General features: G+C 37.5%; 2 protein-coding genes across 4 annotated transcripts; one reads left to right on the top strand and one right to left on the bottom strand.

Annotated features, from left to right (window-relative positions):
* Nucleotides 1-1,315: 1,315 nt before the first annotated feature.
* Nucleotides 1,316-7,665, top strand: mmp20a (matrix metallopeptidase 20a (enamelysin)). Its single transcript, XM_051665489.1, has 10 exons — nt 1,316-1,429; nt 2,109-2,350; nt 2,623-2,771; nt 5,093-5,224; nt 5,387-5,548; nt 5,641-5,752; nt 5,874-6,016; nt 7,078-7,237; nt 7,366-7,469; nt 7,553-7,665. Exons 1-10 carry the CDS (start codon nt 1,316-1,318, stop codon nt 7,663-7,665), a joined length of 1,431 nt encoding a protein of 476 aa, XP_051521449.1.
* Nucleotides 7,666-9,250: 1,585 nt separating this feature from the next.
* On the bottom strand, nt 9,251-19,544 carry LOC127422547 (protein NPAT-like). Of its 3 annotated transcripts, none has more exons than XM_051666156.1 (17): nt 19,343-19,544; nt 18,931-19,041; nt 18,633-18,693; nt 18,450-18,528; nt 18,301-18,341; nt 17,904-18,113; nt 17,718-17,793; nt 17,161-17,284; nt 16,958-17,049; nt 16,771-16,852; nt 16,557-16,653; nt 16,280-16,384; nt 14,792-16,162; nt 14,494-14,603; nt 14,295-14,385; nt 12,090-13,381; nt 9,251-9,872 (listed from the first exon to the last, which is right to left on the bottom strand). In XM_051666156.1, exons 1-17 carry the CDS (start codon nt 19,415-19,417, stop codon nt 9,792-9,794), a joined length of 4,098 nt encoding a protein of 1,365 aa, XP_051522116.1. In that variant the 5' UTR covers nt 19,418-19,544; the 3' UTR covers nt 9,251-9,791. The 3 variants fall into 3 exon arrangements, with proteins under 3 accessions (XP_051522116.1, XP_051522117.1, XP_051522118.1); XM_051666157.1 differs by having other exon boundaries at nt 18,923-19,041; nt 19,343-19,527; XM_051666158.1 differs by lacking the exons at nt 17,904-18,113; nt 18,301-18,341; nt 18,450-18,528; ... (1 more) ...; nt 18,931-19,041; nt 19,343-19,544 and adding an exon at nt 17,359-17,486.

Raw genomic sequence — 19,544 nt, 5'->3', positions numbered from 1 at the left:
GGGTTGTATGAGAATGGAGTGTTGAGATCCTTTCAAAATTTGGTTCAACTTTTTGGGATTCCCAGATCTCAGTTCTATAAGTATTTACAGCTGTGCCACCTGTTCTGTACTATTTTTGGGAGTGGTTTACACCCTCCTAAAGTGGCAGACACTCTTGGAGAGGTGATTACTGCTTTTGGAAAAGGTCATGAGGCATCGGTGTATTACTCCCTACTAATTCAGAGTCTGGGAGACGGAACTTCAACTTCTCTTAAGAGATTATGGGAGAAAGATCTAAATTTGGTATTGGAGGAGGGACAGTGGGCTAGGATTCTAAAAAATGTCACATCTGCATCCAGAGATGCAAGGGTTCACCTCATGCAATTTAAGCATGAGGCGAACCCTTACATAGAGTCTATTGGACCCCCTCTAGATTGCATAGGCTTGGTCTTAAAGACACACCCACCTGCTGGCGATGTCAGTTAGAAAATGGAGACACAACCCATGTCTTTTGGGGATGTGTTAAGATGCAGGAATTTTGGATGGGGATTCAGAGTTTTATGTGCGAGGTTTTGGCCTCTCAAATTTTATTTTGCCCCAGACTCTGTATCTTGGGAGATGGGGCAGTCATTAATTTGGAGAATAAGCACGTGAAAAACTGGGTCCTATCTAGTGTTATGATCGCCAGACAGATCACTTTGAGGAGTTGGAGGTCGGCTGGAGCGCCCCCTTTTCAGGAGTGGTGTTCAGAGATGGCCGGAGTGGCAGCTCTTGAGGAGGGCGTATCCAGAAGACTGGGGAGTCTGGACATGTTTGTGAAGAAGTGGGGCAGATATCTGTCTTTTTTGGAGGGCTCTCGGGGAGGGACAGTGGAGAGAGAGGTGTAGGGGTTTTATGTGTGTGATTTGTTTTATTTATTTTATTTTATTTTTATTTTTTTATTAATTTATTTATTTATTTTTGTTGTGTGTCTATGGTTGTGTGACCACTGGGGTGTTATTGGGGGTCGGGTGGGGGGTTGGGGGTAGTGGGGGTTGTATATTGATTCTGTATATGTGTGTTCTGCTATGTATATATTTAATGGATGAATCAATAAAAAAATGTTAATCGGGAAAAAAAAAACATGACACATTCATTACTCTTTCCAAAACCCCCAATGACTTATGATGAAAGGCAAAACATGAGCTCATATGGGTTTTTGTGGATACAGTAGCCACTAAATGCATGTCAGTAAATTCTGGTGTGGGGCACGTGATCACTTATTATCATAAAGTATGCAAAGTTGTTTAAGCCACAGACAGCATAAAAACCAGAGTGTGATTGTGCGATGTTAATAATGAGCTGGTTGTGGCCTTGGATCTTGCTGTGTTGGACAGTGAATACAGACAGCGTAAGGACTTCATCCGTGACTCTTGAGAGCCCAAGCCTAGAGGATATCCAACATGCTCAGGTTTGTCTGTTTCTCAACATGTTCTAATATTTTATTTTATTTGGCTCCTTTGATTTGTGTTAGATGGCTATTATAGCTATTTTAAAGATCTTCTGCTTATAATAATACAGTTATATAAGATGTCCAACATCTATCTGCTTGTCCATCAGGAATATGTCATCAGACTCCGCACTGAGAATCTGGGGTTCAAAATTAAATTAAACATAGAAATAAACAAAGTTGAGAAATATTCTGCCATATGTTATGACATTAATCAAATAAGCAAATTTGTGACATTAACTACCTGATCTACGTTGTATGAAATGTCAGATTTCCTACCAAATGCTAGAAGAAATTCTGAAATTCATGTACATTTTTCAATTAAACTTTTCTCTCAAATTGTAATGCTGATGCTATACTTTGCAATCATAAAAAAAATAAATAAATAAATAAACTATTCAACTTTTAAAAAAAAAGCAAAATAAAATAATTTCACAGGTGGACTCATGAACCACAAAATATGTTTGGAAAGTAGACACTGTTACAAAAAAGAATTAAAAAAGAATTTTCTGTGTCAGAAAACAGTATATTCCATTGAAAACCATTGTAACTTTATGTTTAGAAAAGTCCATTTTGAAACTTTATTCCATTAATTTAAGCAAATATTAATGCTTCCTAAAATTGATCCCCTGATTGCCAGGAATACCTGCAGCAGTTCTATCGACTGAAACTGAGCGGAAGCCGTCGCATTAAGAGGCATGCTGATCTCATGAAGGAGAAGATCAGAGAAATGCAACATTTCTTTGGCTTGAAGGAAAGTGGTCTTCTGGATCAGGAAACCTTGGCTGTGATAAAAGAAGAAAGATGTGGTGTACCTGATGTGGAGAATTTCAGCTTGTATCTTGGACGTCCAAAATGGAAAAGCAACACCATAACTTACAGGTCAAGCCGAGATACATCTTACACCTTGATGGATTTTGCAGTGTAATCGTCCTTTAATAACTGATTATTCCTTTAATTGGAATGATACTTTCTTAAATTAGAATAAGAGCATTATCCTTAATGAGCTTATCCTTCCAGTTTGTCTTTGTTTTCTTGGGTACTAGTGTGTTTAGTTGAAAAGCCTCAGGCTTTTGTTTGTTTGTTATTCCTCCCACTAAATCTCTCAGGTTACTACATGTCTTTGTAAGGTGTGGCTCTCATTAATCCTACAGGATTGCAAGGTATACCCCTGATCTTAGTCATGAAGCGGTGGAGAAGTCCTTGCGTATGGCCCTAAAAGTATGGAGTGATGCAGCTCCTTTGAGGTTTGTCCAAGTAAACCATGGCAAAGTAGATATTACATTATCCTTCAACTCCAAAGGTACATTTTAATCTTCAGTTTCTTACTTTGAAAACATCTTTCTTGAGGTTTTTGAAAACATTTTTTAACCTCCTGAGACCCGAGGATGACTGCTGTGTGCATTTTCCATTCCCCTTTTGATTTGTAACTAGTAGCCCCTAAGAAACATGCAGAAAAAAAATAAATAAATCCTAAAACGTTGTGAAATTTAAAATGATACCAAGCTGTAGAAAGTCAGATTTTTTAAATCAAATTGTTTTTTTATTTTTCCAGGAGTGTTGGTTATTCATGTTTTTGAGATGTTACAGACAATACATCAGAAATTAGCATAATTAATTATAATTCAAAGTAATGGTCAGCATTGTCAAATCATTGCCAACCATGTTAAAATAAAATTTTGCATGAAAAATTCTGAATCTATGCACTGATTACCATTGTCCCATGTCTGCCAAACATGTTGCGTGGTCCTAACATCATCTGCAGCCTGAAACTGAAGTTTTGACTGGATGGTAATAGTGAATGCACTTGACTGCATAGGAAAGCTATAGGATGCTCCTTTGCTCCCTAATTAGGGAATGACTTAACCTCCAGTGTGCTGTCTGTCTACTCTGTACTGGTCTTTGAACAGTTCAAAATGCACCTTATTTTCATCCTAACTCTGTAAACAGCCTCTGAAAGTCCTCTGAAATGGCATATCAGATCAAACTAAAGACTCTGCTCTTTTGACTCAAACAGGCTTTAATGTAAAAATGTAATTAGGTTCCTTACCAGATGTAGTTTTATTTGCGTTTCTCTCAAAGACAAACTCAGTTGAGATCAGTGCCATGTTGTTTTGTCACATGATTCGGTGCATTGAAAGTTTAACCCATTAATGACGAGAGCAGGGGTGTCAAACTCATTTTGGGTTGCGGGCCGTATTGAACCAAGCGACATTGCTTGGGGGCCGAAATTTATATTTATGAATTATACATATATATATATATATATATATATATATATATATATATATATATATATATATATATATATATATATACTTTGTTGAAATCACTTTAAAAATTATGTATTAAAATTATTAATTATCTTTAACAAAATTTTGAGACATGACATGAGCCCCTCCAAGTAATTCAGTAAGTTCATTGACTTCATTTACTGATTTAAAACGAGAACTCGTGAGCTGGTTTAAAAGTACCGGCTCATAAATGTAATTTAGTCAAAAATCAGACCAAACCAGTCACTGTGTTTGTTGTTGAGTACAGCCAGCTAACACAACGCACATTCACCACATTCTTTTCAGACTGCAATCTCATAACTTGGGTAAAATATAATATTTTTTTTGTGATGCTGAAGTTCAGCGGTGGAACAAAGGAAAACTGGAGCAGGAAAATAAAATAAAAAAATGCTGTTTTCATAGCTAACATTGGGGTAAAAAGATATGAAATATACTTTTTTGCCCACCAGCCACAGTGGCTGTGAATGCCCAATTTCACCAGCCACTTAATTTTTTTAACAAGCTCCTTTTGGTTATTCAGAAAGGTATATAAAATACCACTTCTGAAGCTGTAATGAATTATAATGACACACATGACAATTCATTAATGTCGCAGCATGTCATTTACTTTGTATGGTTATGTATTCAGCCACAAATGTTTGGATTTAAGCAATGTTGCACTCACAATACGTGTAAATGCGAACTGCTCCATGGAAATCAAGCGAACTAAACTTAGAGCACCTCTTGAAATGGTCTGAGATCATATGCAGCGTTCTCGTGGACGACACTGTTCTTGCAGTTGTAAACTAATTTCAGATGATTGAAACAGCAGAAACAGTGCTACACACACTCACTGCGAAATTGTAAGGATTCATACGACTTTTCGTAATTTGGCTAATTTGTATGATATCCTACGACTTTCACTACAGCCAGTGATGTCGCTGGACATTGTTTCTATCTAATACATGACACTTACTTTCTTTTGTCACACACAACAGCTTCCTATCATGTTTACACACTCTACTGATTGGTTAGGTTTAGATAAGGGGTTTGGGTAAGGGCATAATATTAATAAGCATGTCCTTAACGCCTCGTGTGTGAAACTCGCGCTTCCGCATTAGACATCCGGGTATTTGCATGTGATGAAATTGTAAAAATTTATACGAACGAACTCGTATGAAATCATACGGAATAGCCAACTCGTAAAATATGTACGAATTTTCATAATGTACATATTTTCATAATTTCAAAACATAATGTCCACACATGTGGACTCAGGGTCTCAGAAGGTTAAAACACAATAGGCAACTGCTCAAGAACGTCTAAAACTTGCCATCTTGTTCTTTTGTAGCTCATGGAGACTTCTTCCCTTTTGATGGCCCAGGCGGGGTGCTAGCTCATGCCTTCGAGCCTGGAGACAACATTGGAGGAGATGTGCACTTCGATGATGATGAAAAGTGGACAGTGGGATCTGGCAGGCCAGGTACAGCAACATTTAATCATGTACATGATGCAACACTTTTATTAGTTAAATGGAACCATTTCAATTCATGAGTGCATGGGAGTAGCCTGATTTCGGAAAGTAGTCCAGATTTGTAATTCGTAATGCTGTTTAGTAATTTTGATGATTTGGATGACACTACAGGTTATAATCTGTTCTCTGTGGCTGCACATGAGCTTGGTCACTCTTTAGGACTGGCACACTCAAGGGACCCAACTGCTCTTATGTATCCAAAGTACAAGTTCATCAATGCTGCCACATTCAAACTTCCAAGAGACGACACACTGGGGATCCAAGCTCTTTATGGTGAGTTGCTTCACTAATTGTCCCTAAGTACAGTACTTTAAGGTGTCATGGTCAAGTGTCCTTTTTTAATAACAAACTTTTATTGTTGATAGGAAAGAAAACAAGACAACAGAAGCCACTTGTAATTTTAAATAAGTGTGATCCAAACTTTTCTCTTGATGCAGTGACGGTACTCGGAAAAGAAATTATTTTCTTTAAAAACAGGTAATCATTTAAATTATTAATATTGCAACGATAACTGTAGTTCATGTAGAAAAGTTCAAGTAAAGTTCTTGAGCTTCCCCTCATTAAGTGTAAGGACATCATGTACTTGTAACCTCTCTAGTTACATGTGGATGAGAACAATTTGGAAGACGTATTGGAACAGGCTAAAAGAAGGTCCTCAGAGTGTTTTTCTGCCAGGCATCCCATCACATGTAGATGCGGCCTATGACATTCCATCTAAAGGGGTGGTTTATATCTTCACAGGTAAGAAATAAGTAAATAAAAAACTGTTCCACCATTATATAGTTCATATTATCACATACATATTAGCTGATGCTGATTTAATTTTATGGGTAATAAATGCTCAAAACAATTATTCAGATTGAGAATTTGTTAAAGGGATAGTTCACCCAAAAATGAAAATTCTCTCATCATTTACTCACCCTCATGCCATCCAAGATGTGTATGACTTTCTTTCTTCTGCTGAACACAAACAAATATTTTTAGAAGAATTTCTCAGCTCTGTAGGTCCATACCATGCAAGTGAATGGTGATCAGGCATTTGAAGTTCCAAAAAGGAGATAAAGTCAGGATAAACATAATTCATCACACTTCAGTGGTTTAATCAATGTCTTCTGAAGGGATCCAGTTGGTTTTGGGTGAGAACAGACCTAAATTTAACTCCTTTTTCACTGTACATTAATCCATTGCAGTCTCTAGGCACGATCATTATTTCAAGCTTGATTACACTTCTTAGTGCTTGACGCATGTGCAGAGCGCTAGATGGCGCTATGGGAAGTGTAATTGAGCTTGAAATCATGATCGCAAAGGAGACTGCTGTCAAGATGTATAGAGAAAAGGGAGTTACTTTTTGGTCTGTTCTCACCCAAAACCAACTGGATCGCTTTAGAAGACTTTGATTAAACCACTAAAGTCATACTGATTACTTTTATGCAGACTTTATCTCCTTTTTGGAGCTTCCAAGGCCTGATCACCATTCACTTGCATGGTATGGATCTACGGAGCTGAGGTATTCTTCAAAAAATCTTTATTTGTGTTCAGCAGAAAAAAGTCATACACATCTGGGATGGCATGAGGGTGAGTAAATGATGAGAAAATTGTCATTTTTGGGTGAACTATCCCTTTAATGAATTGATTAAATTGGACAATTCGACAAAAAAGGATGAAAAAAATTATTTGAATGAAAAAATACACCCTTTTTTACCCTAATAAAAAACTGAAAATCAAATCCACGGGCGCAAATGGATTAGGAAAAGTTCATTTTTAGCACTGCATTGTATGTCCTTTACTTTTGTATTTGCCAGGTCCTAAATATTGGGTGGTTCAGAAACTGGGAGCCAAGAGCTTTCATTATGGTTCTATTTATGAGTATGGATTTCCAGAAACATTGAAACACATAGATGCTGCTGTTCATATCAGTGAATATGGAAAGACCTACTTTTTCACAGGAGACTACTATTTCAGGTAATGCCATATATATTTGTTTCAAAACAGCAAAAGCAGCTTGTTTAAAATCCTTACTGAGGATAGTCTCAGTGGGGATAGAACTTATTTCAGACATTGCCACAAAGACTCAAATTCCTTTTTTGTAGTTTTAATGAGAAAAGTGGTGTGATAGATCCTGGATTTCCAAGGAAAATTCATATGGACTGGCCCGGCATTGTTGGGAAAGTGGATGCAGCTTTTGAACTCACAGGTAATTAAATACTTTTATGTTTTAGTTGTTCTCTTTTTAAATCTCTTTCTCCTGGAATGATATATATATGTGTCCTCCAACAGGAAGTATTCATCTCTTCTGTAAATCAAAAGCATTTATCTTCAATCATGAGAAGAGACGTTTGCTGCACACTATGAATACAAATAGTTGGCTTGGCTGCAGAGCTGAAAAATGAAACAAGCACAGGAAGGAAATGTGTACTTGTACTTTTTTTTTTTTTTTTTTTACCCTGTAGCTGTACAACTTCAAGAGTTGGAGACTTGAATCTGTTATGTGGTTATAAAATTATATCAATGACCCAATTTTATATAAAAAACTTTTTCTTACCAATTATACATACACCTATCAGCCACAACATTAAAACCACCTGCCTAATATTGTGTAGGTCCCCCTCCTGCCACAAAAACAGCGCCAACCCACATCTCAGAATAGCATTCAGAGATTTTATTCTTCTCACCACAATTGTACAGAGCAGTTATCTGAGTTACCGTAGACTTTGTCAGTTCGAACCAGTCTGGCCATTCTCTGTTGACCTCTCTCATCAAAATCAGAATCAGAAATACTCAAACCAGCCTGTCTGGCACCAACAATCATCCATGTGATTATCTAATCAGCCAATCGTGTGGCAGCAATGCAGTGCATAAAATCATGCAGATATGGGTCAGGAGCTTCAGTTAATGTTCACATCAACCATCAGAATGGGGAAAAAAATGTGATCTCAGTGATTTGGACCATGGCATGATTGTTTGTGCCAGACGGGCTGGTTTGAGTATTTCTGTAACTGCTGATCTCCTGGGATTTTCACACAACAGTCTCTAGAATTTACTCAGAATGGTGCCAAAAACAAAAAACATCCAGTGAGCGGCCATTCAGGGGATGGAAATGTCTTGATGAGAGAGGTCAACAGAGAATGGCCAGACTGGTTCAAACTGACAAAGTCTACAGTAACTCAGATAACCACTCTGTACAATTGTGGTGAGAAGGATAACAGGAGGATTTTTTTTAAGTATTAACATATAGCTAAGTATTTTCAATTTGACACCTTAAAAAAATACATTGAAAGGTTGCAGTCCTCCTTTGGCCTGGAAATCACTCGAAAAAAGACAAGAGGTAAAAGCCCTACTAAGCAAAACTGTGGTGATATGGCTAAGACACTGTGTCTCTGATTTAAGCTGATATGGCTATAGATGTTATATATTGTGTAATTACCTAAATAGTTGGGATTAGCAATTAAAACAAGATTGGTTGGCAACAAATAAAAACATGAAAAGTCTAGCCGGCTCATTCTCGAAATTACCGCTGTTAGCGTCATTATAACTCTGTATACAAGTATAATGTGAAGCAGTTGGGCTGAATGATTTATAGTAGCCTGCAGCCTTGACAGGACTTTGCTTGTCCTGATTTCAATCTAAATGCCCTCATTTTACCTTAAAAGCCACAAGACTTTTCAAATATGTTTACAAGAGTCTTTAGTGAAAATATATTTCTAATTAGTTTCCTTAGTCTGTAATAACATAGTTTCTACAATGACTTCATTCATTTCCAGTCATTAATGATGTGATGACAACAATTTAATGGGTAATAATTTGTTTTGGGAGCTGTGAATAAAAGGTAAAGGTGTTTATAAATGTATACCAGTGAAGCTGGACATACTGTATGTACAGTAACTGCTGCAAGCCTTTTTGAACTTAAAATGCTCCAAATAAACCACCCATGTGTGTGTATTTGATTAGAGCAATTTCACATTAATCACAAATACATTATTCAATCAAATACTGATTTATTAAAACAAGTCATAAAATAATAAACCATCTAATGGACAAAAAGAAATCCCACTTCCTTACTGTAAAGGAAGAATGCCACCTAGAGGCTGTACAAAGAAAATCACTTTAGTCACATGGTGCAGTTGATATTGACAAGGTCCAATTAAACAAAAAGATGCAATTAACTGAATAACAGCTGTTGCAATGAAGCAGCTGAACTGACACTCTTCACATATACAGTGCACATTATAGTTATTTATAAATTATTTCCTTTTTTTTTTTAATTTGCTGTGAATAGTGCTAAATTAGTCCATGCGTGTTTAAAAAAAGCATGCTTAAAAAGTAACACTTTCAGCATGAATATGATTACTAGGTAGGTTAATCAGGTGTATATGTACAATATGTCACATTGTGTGTGTAAAAACAGAAAGTAGCTATTCAGGATTGGTACTCTTCTGAATAGATGGTATCTCTCTGCTTTATCACTCTCAGTAGCACACATGGCTTGATATGTCCCTGGTATGGAGGCTGTCTTAGATTACTCATCATAGTGCAGGGATGACAGAAATTTATCCACGTCCAAGTCATCCGGAAAGGAGTCCAGCAGCTTCTTCTGTTTCTAAAAAATAAAAAAAGGAATTCAGGTGGACAATGTCAGCATTATAGCTGATAGGGATGGACCAGGGTGGTCGATTAATCGACTAGTCATTCAACAACCGACTAGTCGATTAGTGGGGTCGACTACTGACATTAATATTTTTAGTAGTAGTGGTGGTTCTCAGATTAATTGAGAAACACCACTTTTTGGAAAGCATTTTTGCATGATGATAGCTTGCTGTGCTTAACAGTGAATAACAGTCAGCACAGTAAAACACTCTGCAAGAAGTTTCATCTCTTTAATGTTTTAAGTTTAGTCCTGTAATGCACTGTTGTTACAGCCATAAAAGTGCCGCATCAACAATACATTTCAAGACAATCACTGTCGGACATTAAATTATCTAATGTGAGTTACACTCCCGTATTTGTGAGGTGTGGTGGAGAGTTTAAAGTCTTTTGCTTATACTGTCTGACACTGCTTAAATAAACAGTTGAAGTAAAACAGGTTTAAATTGCTTGATATCGTGAACTAGATGTTTACCCGCAATACTATCAGGGTTCCCACTCTTTTCAAGGCACAATTTTCCAAGACATTTCCAGGACATTTTATGCGCCGAACAAGTGTAATATTTAAGTAAAAACACAAGCTTTCATTTAAATTTAGCTTTTATTTTGCCGTTTCTGTGTATTTGACGGTAGTTTCACACCTCCAGATAAGCAGTTCACTACATGGCCCAGTGTGATTATTAATCCCCACATTAAATAATCCACTTGGAGATTATTTATTTATTCAATCAAATCAGATACTTTTTTAGTTGAATTATCACACTAGGACATCTAAAACATGCGTTTTATTACTAATGCAATTTTTATGACTAGATTCCGTGTTTTCCACATACTACATGTGGCAACAGCAGTATAAGCTGACACCGATCGTTGAATTATTTAAAATTAATTCACATCCCGAAGCATTAAGGCCGAATCACCAAGTTACCAACCCAGTATGAATAAAACAATTTTTTTAAATGTAGTCCGACCCTCGTCGTTGTCTAAAGTTTAAAACTTACAGGGATGCAAACTCATGAGGGTCGAAAAAGTATAAAAACAACCACTGATCCACGCACATGTTTTACAGGGTTATTATTATTTTTTTAAAGCAGCAGCTAAAAGCACCAACAAAAGCTATTTTAATGATTCAAGTATAGAAAATTATCTGCACAATTATGCAGAATTGGCTGCAAAAATAAAGGGTGTTTTGGTGTGGCTTGCTTCTGTTTCACAAAGGACTCGCTCATGTTTAGGTCTTAGCATTTGTGTGTGTGTGTGTGAGAATATAATTAATGTAGTTCAATAACTGGGGTCTCTGGATACTCGGAAATGATAAGGTAAAAATTTATTAAAATAAATCATGAAACATACACTACCGGTCAAAAGTTTTGAAACACTTATTCTTTATTATAATTTTTTTTTTTTCATATTTTAGAATAATAGTAGAGTCATTAAAACTATGGAATAACATAAATGGAACTATGGGAATTATGTTGTGACTAAACAAAATCCAAAATAAATCAAAACTGTGTTATATTTTAGCATCTTCAAATTAGTCACCCTTTGCCTAGAATTTGCAGACATGTACTCTTGACATTTTCTCAAACAACTTCTTGAGGTATCACCCTGGGATGTGCTTTTTAAACAGTATTGAAGGAGTTCCCATCTATGTTGGGCACTTATTGGCTGCTTTTCTTTATTATTTAGTCCAAGTCATCAATTTCAAAAACTTTTTTTTGTATTAAATTTTAGTTTTATAATGAAATAAATTAATATGGTGGCACAATTATATTTTTGTCTACAAAACTAATTTCAAACATTTAAGCATATACCTTCAGATCAAAAGATTTTTAAGATCATGAGAAAAATTTCAAGTGTTTCAAAACTTTTGACTGGTAGTGTATATATCTCTATCTAAATTTGGACAGATTTAAAATATTGTAGCTTTGTACTCTCAAAGACATCATTTGTGAGGCAAAAAAGTGTGAAAAACACTTTGTTGTGAAAAGCTTAAGTTGATCGTAGAGACCACTGGCGCCAAATGGTTTCTACACTCTACTTTGGCTTACGATGTAAGGTTTTGGCACAAGATAGATTCGATAAGATATAGCTACACACATTCTAGATAAGATAAGAGATAAGATAGAGCCGATATCATTATCAGACAGACAGAGCGATAATATCTGCTCACCTTCGATTTCTTTTTACTGTCCGAGGAGCCAGAAAGCTGTAACTCTTTCTTTGCAGAAGGACTTGGTTCAATGTGCTTACGCTTCTTTCCTTTAGGGGCAGAAGATTTCCCAGCACTGGCCTCTTCCTGACGCAAACTGTCTTTCAGAGGACCTCCTTTCCTGACAGCACGAGACAGGATCATGAGAGTGTGGGCGGCCATGTTAATGCTGTTCTCACTGCCCGCCTCACTGGCAGGACTGCAGGAGGGGATATCCGGTGTAGCAGGAAGGGCGAGACACCTTGGCGTACCTTCACTCTCCCGTATGAGCCTCTGTCGAGATGGGGTTCTCAATCCATCTGTCAGCTCCTCTGCTGTCTGCCCTTGTCCAGGTGTTCTTGGGATTGGGAGATCTGGACAACCGGGCCCCTGCCTCTTTGGAGGAGTAGCCGTGGGAGCCTGGCACTGTATGTCCTGCAGCATCTCAACTGCCTGTTTAGTAAATGGGCTCGTCTTGTATAAAGGTTTATTGGAAGTGCCTGATACGGGTGCTGCAGATTTAACTGTAGAAGATACAAGATCTTTAGTTAGTGGGTGTGAAGTTGTCTGACGCTGCTCTCGCTGAAGGCCCTCCAACTCATTTTCCTTGTTTGCAGTGACACCAGGAGACTCTTGTGAGGAGATCTTCTCTGAGGATTGGTCTGATGGCTTTGACAACCTCCTTTCACGAGATTCTTCTTGTGTACTATCCTTTGTGTTGTCTGTTGGTTTCTGCTTTTGCCTCTGTGCAGACAATTTTGTACTCTTTGAAACCACTCCACCATCAACCTTGTCTGAAGCTTGTGATTTTTTATGTAAATCTGATCTATTGAAAGACTCGGGCTTAGTGGGAGCTTTGTTAGCAGTTAGATCAGTTCCCTTTTCAGACACTTTACTTTTTGGGGCTTCTTTTTGCTGTTGAGGTATGGTGGCTGTTTCAGAGTCCTTTATTCTTGCACTGTGATTTACCTGAGGCAGCCTAATCGTTTCTATCCGTCTTTTACTGGTGTCAGAAACTAAAGGCGTGTTCAGTTCAGTCCGTTTGATTTCCATATCAGCCTGTTGAGTTGGGGAAGATGTAGTAACAGAGGATGTGAAAGTGCTTGTCTCTGTAGAACTCTGGCCAGCTGCAGTGTTTTCAGGTGTGACATCAAAGCAAAGTATCCTCCGATGGCTGGGGCTTGTTCCACTGCCACTCTTTTGAAGGTCAGAGCTCTGAGAGGTCTGGGGAAGCACTTTTGAAACTTGGCTGGATCCAGATGTGCCAGGTTTGCCTGAAAATCAGTAATTACACAAACACTCTGATGCATAATCCACAAAGAAATGTATGATAGAAACTGTAAACATATATTAGAATGTAACTGATTTCTTTAGATGTTTGAAAAACATAGTAAAACATGGTAGAAGAGACTAAATTTAGAAGAACACAAATCTACTGAAAAGTTTAAAAACTCTTTAAGGACATTCATGAACATAATTGTGTGTTTTGATTTATTCTGAACTTTCAGAAAATATTAAAGGAATATTCTGGGTTCAATACAAGTTAAGATCAATCTACAGTATTTGTGGCATAATGTTGATTACCACAAAAAAAGAAGCAAAAACTGAGGTTACAGTAAGGCACTTACAATGGAAGTGAATGGGGCCAATTTCTGGAAAAAAATGTGAAGCTTATAATTTTATAAAAGCACTAACATTAATTCTTCTGTTAAAACTCATGTAATATTTGAGCTGTAAAGTTGTTTAAATTGTAATTTTTACATTTGTTTTAGGGTTTGTTGACATTACATCGTAATGGCAATGAAGTCGTAAAATTGGCTATAACTTTACACAGAAAAGATTAGTAAGTGATTTTATCACACTAAAATCATGTTAACACACATATTGTTTATGTCTTGTGGCTATACTTTTGAAACAGTGAGTATCTGAATGTTTACGGATTGGCCCCATTAAATTCCATTGTAAGTGCCTCACTGGAACCCAGATTTTTGCTTTTTTCAAAGGAGGGATGAGTCAAATTTTATTTTGATGGTAATCAATATTATGGCACAAATGCTGTTAATTAATCTTAACTTGTATTGAACCCATAATATTCCTTTAAGAAATAAAAAAATATATTTTTATTTTCAAATAAAATAAATACATAAAACAAGGACTATATTCATTGGATTGAAAAAACATTCTTACCCATGTCAGTGTTTTCCTTAGTTGCCAATTTAGGTTGAGATATAACTTTTGCAGGTTGCCTTACAGTACTTGAACATGGCAAAGTCAACATCTGTATAAAAAAAAAAAAAAAAACATTTCAAATTTTGGTTTGTCGGTGAACTTTGACAGAGCTTGTATGTTTAATTACAAAAGTTCAAAAATACTAGGTATCTCTAACCTGATTGGGAAGGACCGCGAGTTTTCCAGTATTTTGTCCCATAACTGACACTGGAACCATCACATTTTGTAACATGGTCTGAACTGATGAAGATATAATGATTGTGGATCCTAATAAAAAATAGAAGTGAAATTTCAAACAGTGCCATAATCCAACAGTCCCTGAGCAAAACTATAAGTCTTGAAAAAGATTAATGCTATGAGTATTTTAACAAACTAACCATAGCAAGATACCAAAGTAAAATATTCACCCCAAATAAAGGTATAAAATGTCTTCTATAATCAGACTCTACACTCACCAGGCGAGTAGGCCTGAGAGACATTTGGACCCATGGACACAACAGTCCTCTGGCGAGGTGGCGTTGCTACCACATGTGGCGTAGAAGACACAGTTCCTTGAGGCACGGTACTCGGAAGCAGCACTACATTTGACCGCTGATCACCAGCAGCAGGATCAGTTACAACAAAATAGCCACTTGATGACCCAAAGGTGGTGGTAGCAGGCAAAAGCTGAATAAAACCAGTTTCTTGACCTGTGGGACGTGCCGGCGTAGTCTGTGCTTTACTCTGAACACTCACTGTAGGTATTCCGAATGACCCAACATCTTCTGGCCCCTGCAAGCTGCTCACTGCCTGAGCTGTTTCCTCCTGTGTTATGACTGATGTAGGCAGGGTCTTGGCAGGAGATTTGGCAGGGGATGACAGGAAGATGGTAGGGATGCGATCACCTGTAATGCTGGAAACAGCCTGGTTCAATGCCACATCATTAGATTGCTCATCCTGTTCGTTACTGATGATGATTTTCAGAGACACAAACTTACTGGGGTCAGGATCATTGGCCTGGGCATCAGAAACACCTGAGGTAGATAGTGTAGTGCTGGCTGCAGATGAAGCACTTGCTGTAGAGGGATTGCTCCTGACATTGTTATGCTCAGTGTGTTTGTGGGTTGAATCTTTCTGCAGTGTGCAGGATGGGGTTAAAGAAGTTTTGTTTGAGGTGTGTGAAGCCATTCTGGCAGATATGTCCAAGTCAGGTTGGGGTAGATGAGGTGAGGGCAAAGCCTCACTTTGAATGGTGGACACAGAGGTTTCTGTCACATCCAAATTCAATCCAGAATGTCCACCAGGCATTCCTGCTAACATTCCAGTCTCATTTATGGATTTATTTACTTCAGCTGTGGAAGTGGTTTGTGGTGGCTTATTTGACACAGTAACATGTTGGCTGCTTTTATCATTAAGAATTTCAGTAGTGTTAGAGCAACCTGGAGGGGTCAGCGATGGATGCTGAATATTTAAGGTCTCTGAGGTTTCATTTTGTGGTTCATCTATCTCCATGATTGCTCCATCCTCCAAGAAAGATGAGCTTGATACGGTTTGGTCAGGTGCACGTGAATCCGCTTCACCGTTCAATTTTGGAGTTGAAATGGCTTCTCTGGTTTGTTTATTTCCAGATAAAACTCTGGTCCTAAGTAGCCCTCGCTTGGCATTTGAGGATCCTTGTCCAGTGGCTTTTTGTTTGGTTACTGTACGTGGCTGTGGAGTTATGGCAGCAGACTTTGACACACTACGAATGGATGAAGATTTTTTGCTTTTTGTCTCAGATGCATTTCGATTCCTTAATCTGCTTGCACTACCTTCTCCCCATGATGTGGAATCCTCATGTCCAGTGCCTTGTATTAAATAATAATAATAATCATCAAATCAACACTTCAGTTTTCATCTAAAATCAAAATTAAACACAGGAGATGCCAAAAGCAAAGTAACTAACTGAGGCTGGCCAATATCACCTGTCTCAGAGGCACTGTCAACACAGCCTGTTTCGTCACTCTCCAGTGTGCTTGAGCTGAAACTCCCATCAGCCTGTTCACTGCCCTCAGGTGTCTTACTTTTCTCTTCAAAAGAGATGAAAGGTTATCTGTGAGACTTATTCTAATAAAGCACCAGTTGGACTTGCTTATACCACATTCAGAAATCTGCCAACAAAATGGATAATGCATTTGATATATTTCAATATTTAAGAATTCTGCTTTTCTATTTAATCAATAATCTATCACTCAAACTTACCATAATCAAAGAGGTCAAAGAGTGCCTGAAATGCCGGGTCTGATTCCGTCTGTGCCAGTATGTCTTGAATGGCATCATTTGTCATATGAATTTCCCCCTAAACACAAATTTGGCACAGCTCGATAATGACAATCTCATGAAGAATCGAAACATGGCTGGCAAGATTAAATTCTCTCCAAAAACAAAATGAACAGTAAAAGATGATTGAAAATACCTGGAGGCCCAGGATTTCATCGATCGACTGTTCTTGTTCCACAGTACTGCAGGCAGCTTTTGATGTCTGGGGGCTATTATCACTGTTAAAGTGATATTAAAATATTATGAACTCAACTGTCATGTATAAGGTGGTCTCAGTTTTATTTTTTGTTAAAGTTGATGCTTGCCTGCTATTAAACATTTACCTTGCCAAGATTTTGTTGATGTTTTCAGCAAGTTTTTCTTGTAAGGATCTATCATTCAGAATTTTATCTCTGGCATTTTCTATGACTATTTGCTATAAAAAGAAAATTGATATGATCTTGATTATGCATGTGCATAGAAACGTATAACATAGAAAACCATTTAAAGCATAAAACAGGCAAAGGAATGCATCAGTCTGACTTACAGATAAGTTCTCAGCCACTGACTCATCACACTGAGTTTCCACAATAAGAGTGCTGGACACTACCGTACTTCTGCTGGTCCCGCTGGCACCCAACTGACCACCTCCCCTCCGTCTTGGTGAGTCACTACAACACAGAACATGGCATTTTATTTAAACATGCTATATTAGATGTCCTGTTTATTCTTAAGGTGGAAAGACCTTTTAACGCTGAAATGTGTAATTTCTGCACCACCAGCTTTTCCATCTGCCATTGGTCAGGCAAACAGATAGTTTTGCCCCAAACTCGTGCCATTAGTCAATGTTGCGGTGTCTGGCTGGTCAGGATGCTTAAACAAACAAATAAATTTGATTCCGACACAAAACCTGTCTTTATAGTTTTCAGGGTAAACAACCTACAAATGGCTTACTTACAGTTGTGTCTGCATATTAAGCCAGGATAGTAGAAAGTATTACAGTATAACATGGAAAAAATTACACGCGTCAGCTTTAACTTACATTTTTTTTTAAATGAGACAACTTATGACATACTACCGGCGGCGTCAGCTTTTTAGACTTACCATTTTCTGCGGGCAGGAGACAAAGGTCCTGGATTCAGTCTTTGATCGGGGACCAATATCTGCAGTGGTGACTCTCCTATACAGATGCAAGATGCCAGAATGTAAAGGTGCTACTTACAAATCTCATACTGCAATCAACCAATCTAACTGCATTGATAGTTGATAGTGCTTGAATTCAGGTCTCACCTGACTGAGAAAGGCAGAGAGTGGAGGGTCTGGTATGGTGGGCAGTGTAAGACATTGGGGTGGAATGTCCCAGCATACCTTGAGGGGTTGACACAGGGGAGACACACTGGCCTGCTGGAGTCACTGGCAGATTCCCAGACAAGGGAGACTGCAATGCCGACAAGGGTCTCTGCTGTGGTCTCATGCTTTGAATGCTACTTATAGTCCGCACTTTTAATGACAAAAAATACAGTTTATATGAATTGTCAATGTTAAACTAGTTAACTGAAATGTCAATTTTTAATTGTGCGTTAATTTAAATTTTATGCCAAGATAAAAAAATTCAAGTGAAGCATTAACACTCATGTTTAAGCCATCAAGATCGCTTTTTCTCTTTAAAATTATGAGCAAAACTCACATCGCTGATTAATTTGCACAGTGGGAGAATTCTGCAAAGACCTGTGTAAAATATAGCAAGATTTTCATAAGGAGGGCTTTATTCCACCAGTGGAAATTTTATCCAGAAATGAAACACTCTTGTGCAAGTGTAAAAACATATGCATTCACTTGATCTGATTGAGCGTGAATTCAAGCTTTTTCCATAATGATGTCATCACTGCTGGTATTTGATTTTCTTGACTGGTCTCTGCAGCAGAAAAGACATAAGCATGTTACAGTATAATGGAAACATCTTCTTTGTGAATCCCAAAATATTTCATTTACTGTCTATATACTGTTTATGGCTCTCACCTTTTGCATTAACTGCAACATATTCATTTAAAATCGTGATCAGGTTTTTTCCAAAAAGAGACTGGAAAAGAAGGTAGATAAGTACATCAACAACAACATAATACTACTACTAATAATAATAATTTAAAAACATGTTTGTTAATAATAATAATAATAATAAAGAAGAAGAAAAGGGTGAAAATAGCATAAAGTATTCATAGCAGAAGTAGCAGTATAAATATAAAACTTAGTAATGATCTAAACAAAAAAGTTAAACTAGTTTTAGGACAGTGACTCTGAAGTGCACTTACAAACATACAGGCAGGGATGACCCCATCCTCTGAACTGTGCTCTGCATACTCTTTAAGGTTTGGACTTTCAAAGATGAAAGTTCGACTTGTGGCAGTGAGCCCTTCTTGCTGCAGGTAGCCTAAAATTGAAAGAGGGCCACGAATAATTTCAGAGATAAACACGTTGTTTACAGAATAGTTATTGCCCTTCTATAACAGGTCCATCAGATCACTTTAACACAAGACTCCCTCACATAACAGGACAATTTAATAGGAAAGATGTCTCTAAGCCATACTGGTCGAACAATGTATAACTACAGAGCAGTTTTGGAGATGAAACACATAGTAGTATAAATATTCATTTAAACAAATTAATTTTGCCCATACTATTAGCTCGCTAGCTGCAGCAGATGACACAAAAACAAATGTCTGAGAACTTACCCAGGACAAGTCTAGCAACGTCAGACGGAAGCAACATACTTCTATCTTTATCCTTTGTCGCCAAGTCTTCTGCATTTGAAGTACAAACGTTAAAGTTGAGTTTAGTCCATGATTTGGTAGTACTGTTGAAGTATTGCAGGTTGTTTAGCTCTCAGATCCATTCCGACAGCGAAAAGGCGCGGAAATTCGCCTCCTCTGACCC

Source organism: Myxocyprinus asiaticus, chromosome 31 (genome assembly GCF_019703515.2).
Source record: "Myxocyprinus asiaticus isolate MX2 ecotype Aquarium Trade chromosome 31, UBuf_Myxa_2, whole genome shotgun sequence".
Taxonomy (NCBI): domain Eukaryota; kingdom Metazoa; phylum Chordata; class Actinopteri; order Cypriniformes; family Catostomidae; genus Myxocyprinus; species Myxocyprinus asiaticus.
This window is presented reverse-complemented; position numbering and strand designations above follow the sequence as displayed.

Coding starts and splice junctions, on each gene's coding strand:
- mmp20a (XM_051665489.1), top strand. CDS start 1,316: ATGAGCTGGTTGTGGCCTTGGATCTTGCTGTGTTGGACAGTGAATACA. Junction 2,772..5,092: donor ATTATCCTTCAACTCCAAAG/GTACATTTTAAT, acceptor GTTCTTTTGTAG/CTCATGGAGACTTCTTCCCT. Junction 7,238..7,365: donor ACAGGAGACTACTATTTCAG/GTAATGCCATAT, acceptor CCTTTTTTGTAG/TTTTAATGAGAAAAGTGGTG.
- LOC127422547 (XM_051666156.1), bottom strand. CDS start 19,417: ATGCAGAAGACTTGGCGACAAAGGATAAAGATAGAAGTATGTTGCTTC. Junction 17,794..17,903: donor TCTCTGCCTTTCTCAGTCAG/GTGAGACCTGAA, acceptor GCATCTGTATAG/GAGAGTCACCACTGCAGATA. Junction 13,382..14,294: donor TAAGGAAAACACTGACATGG/GTAAGAATGTTT, acceptor ACTGATTTTCAG/GCAAACCTGGCACATCTGGA.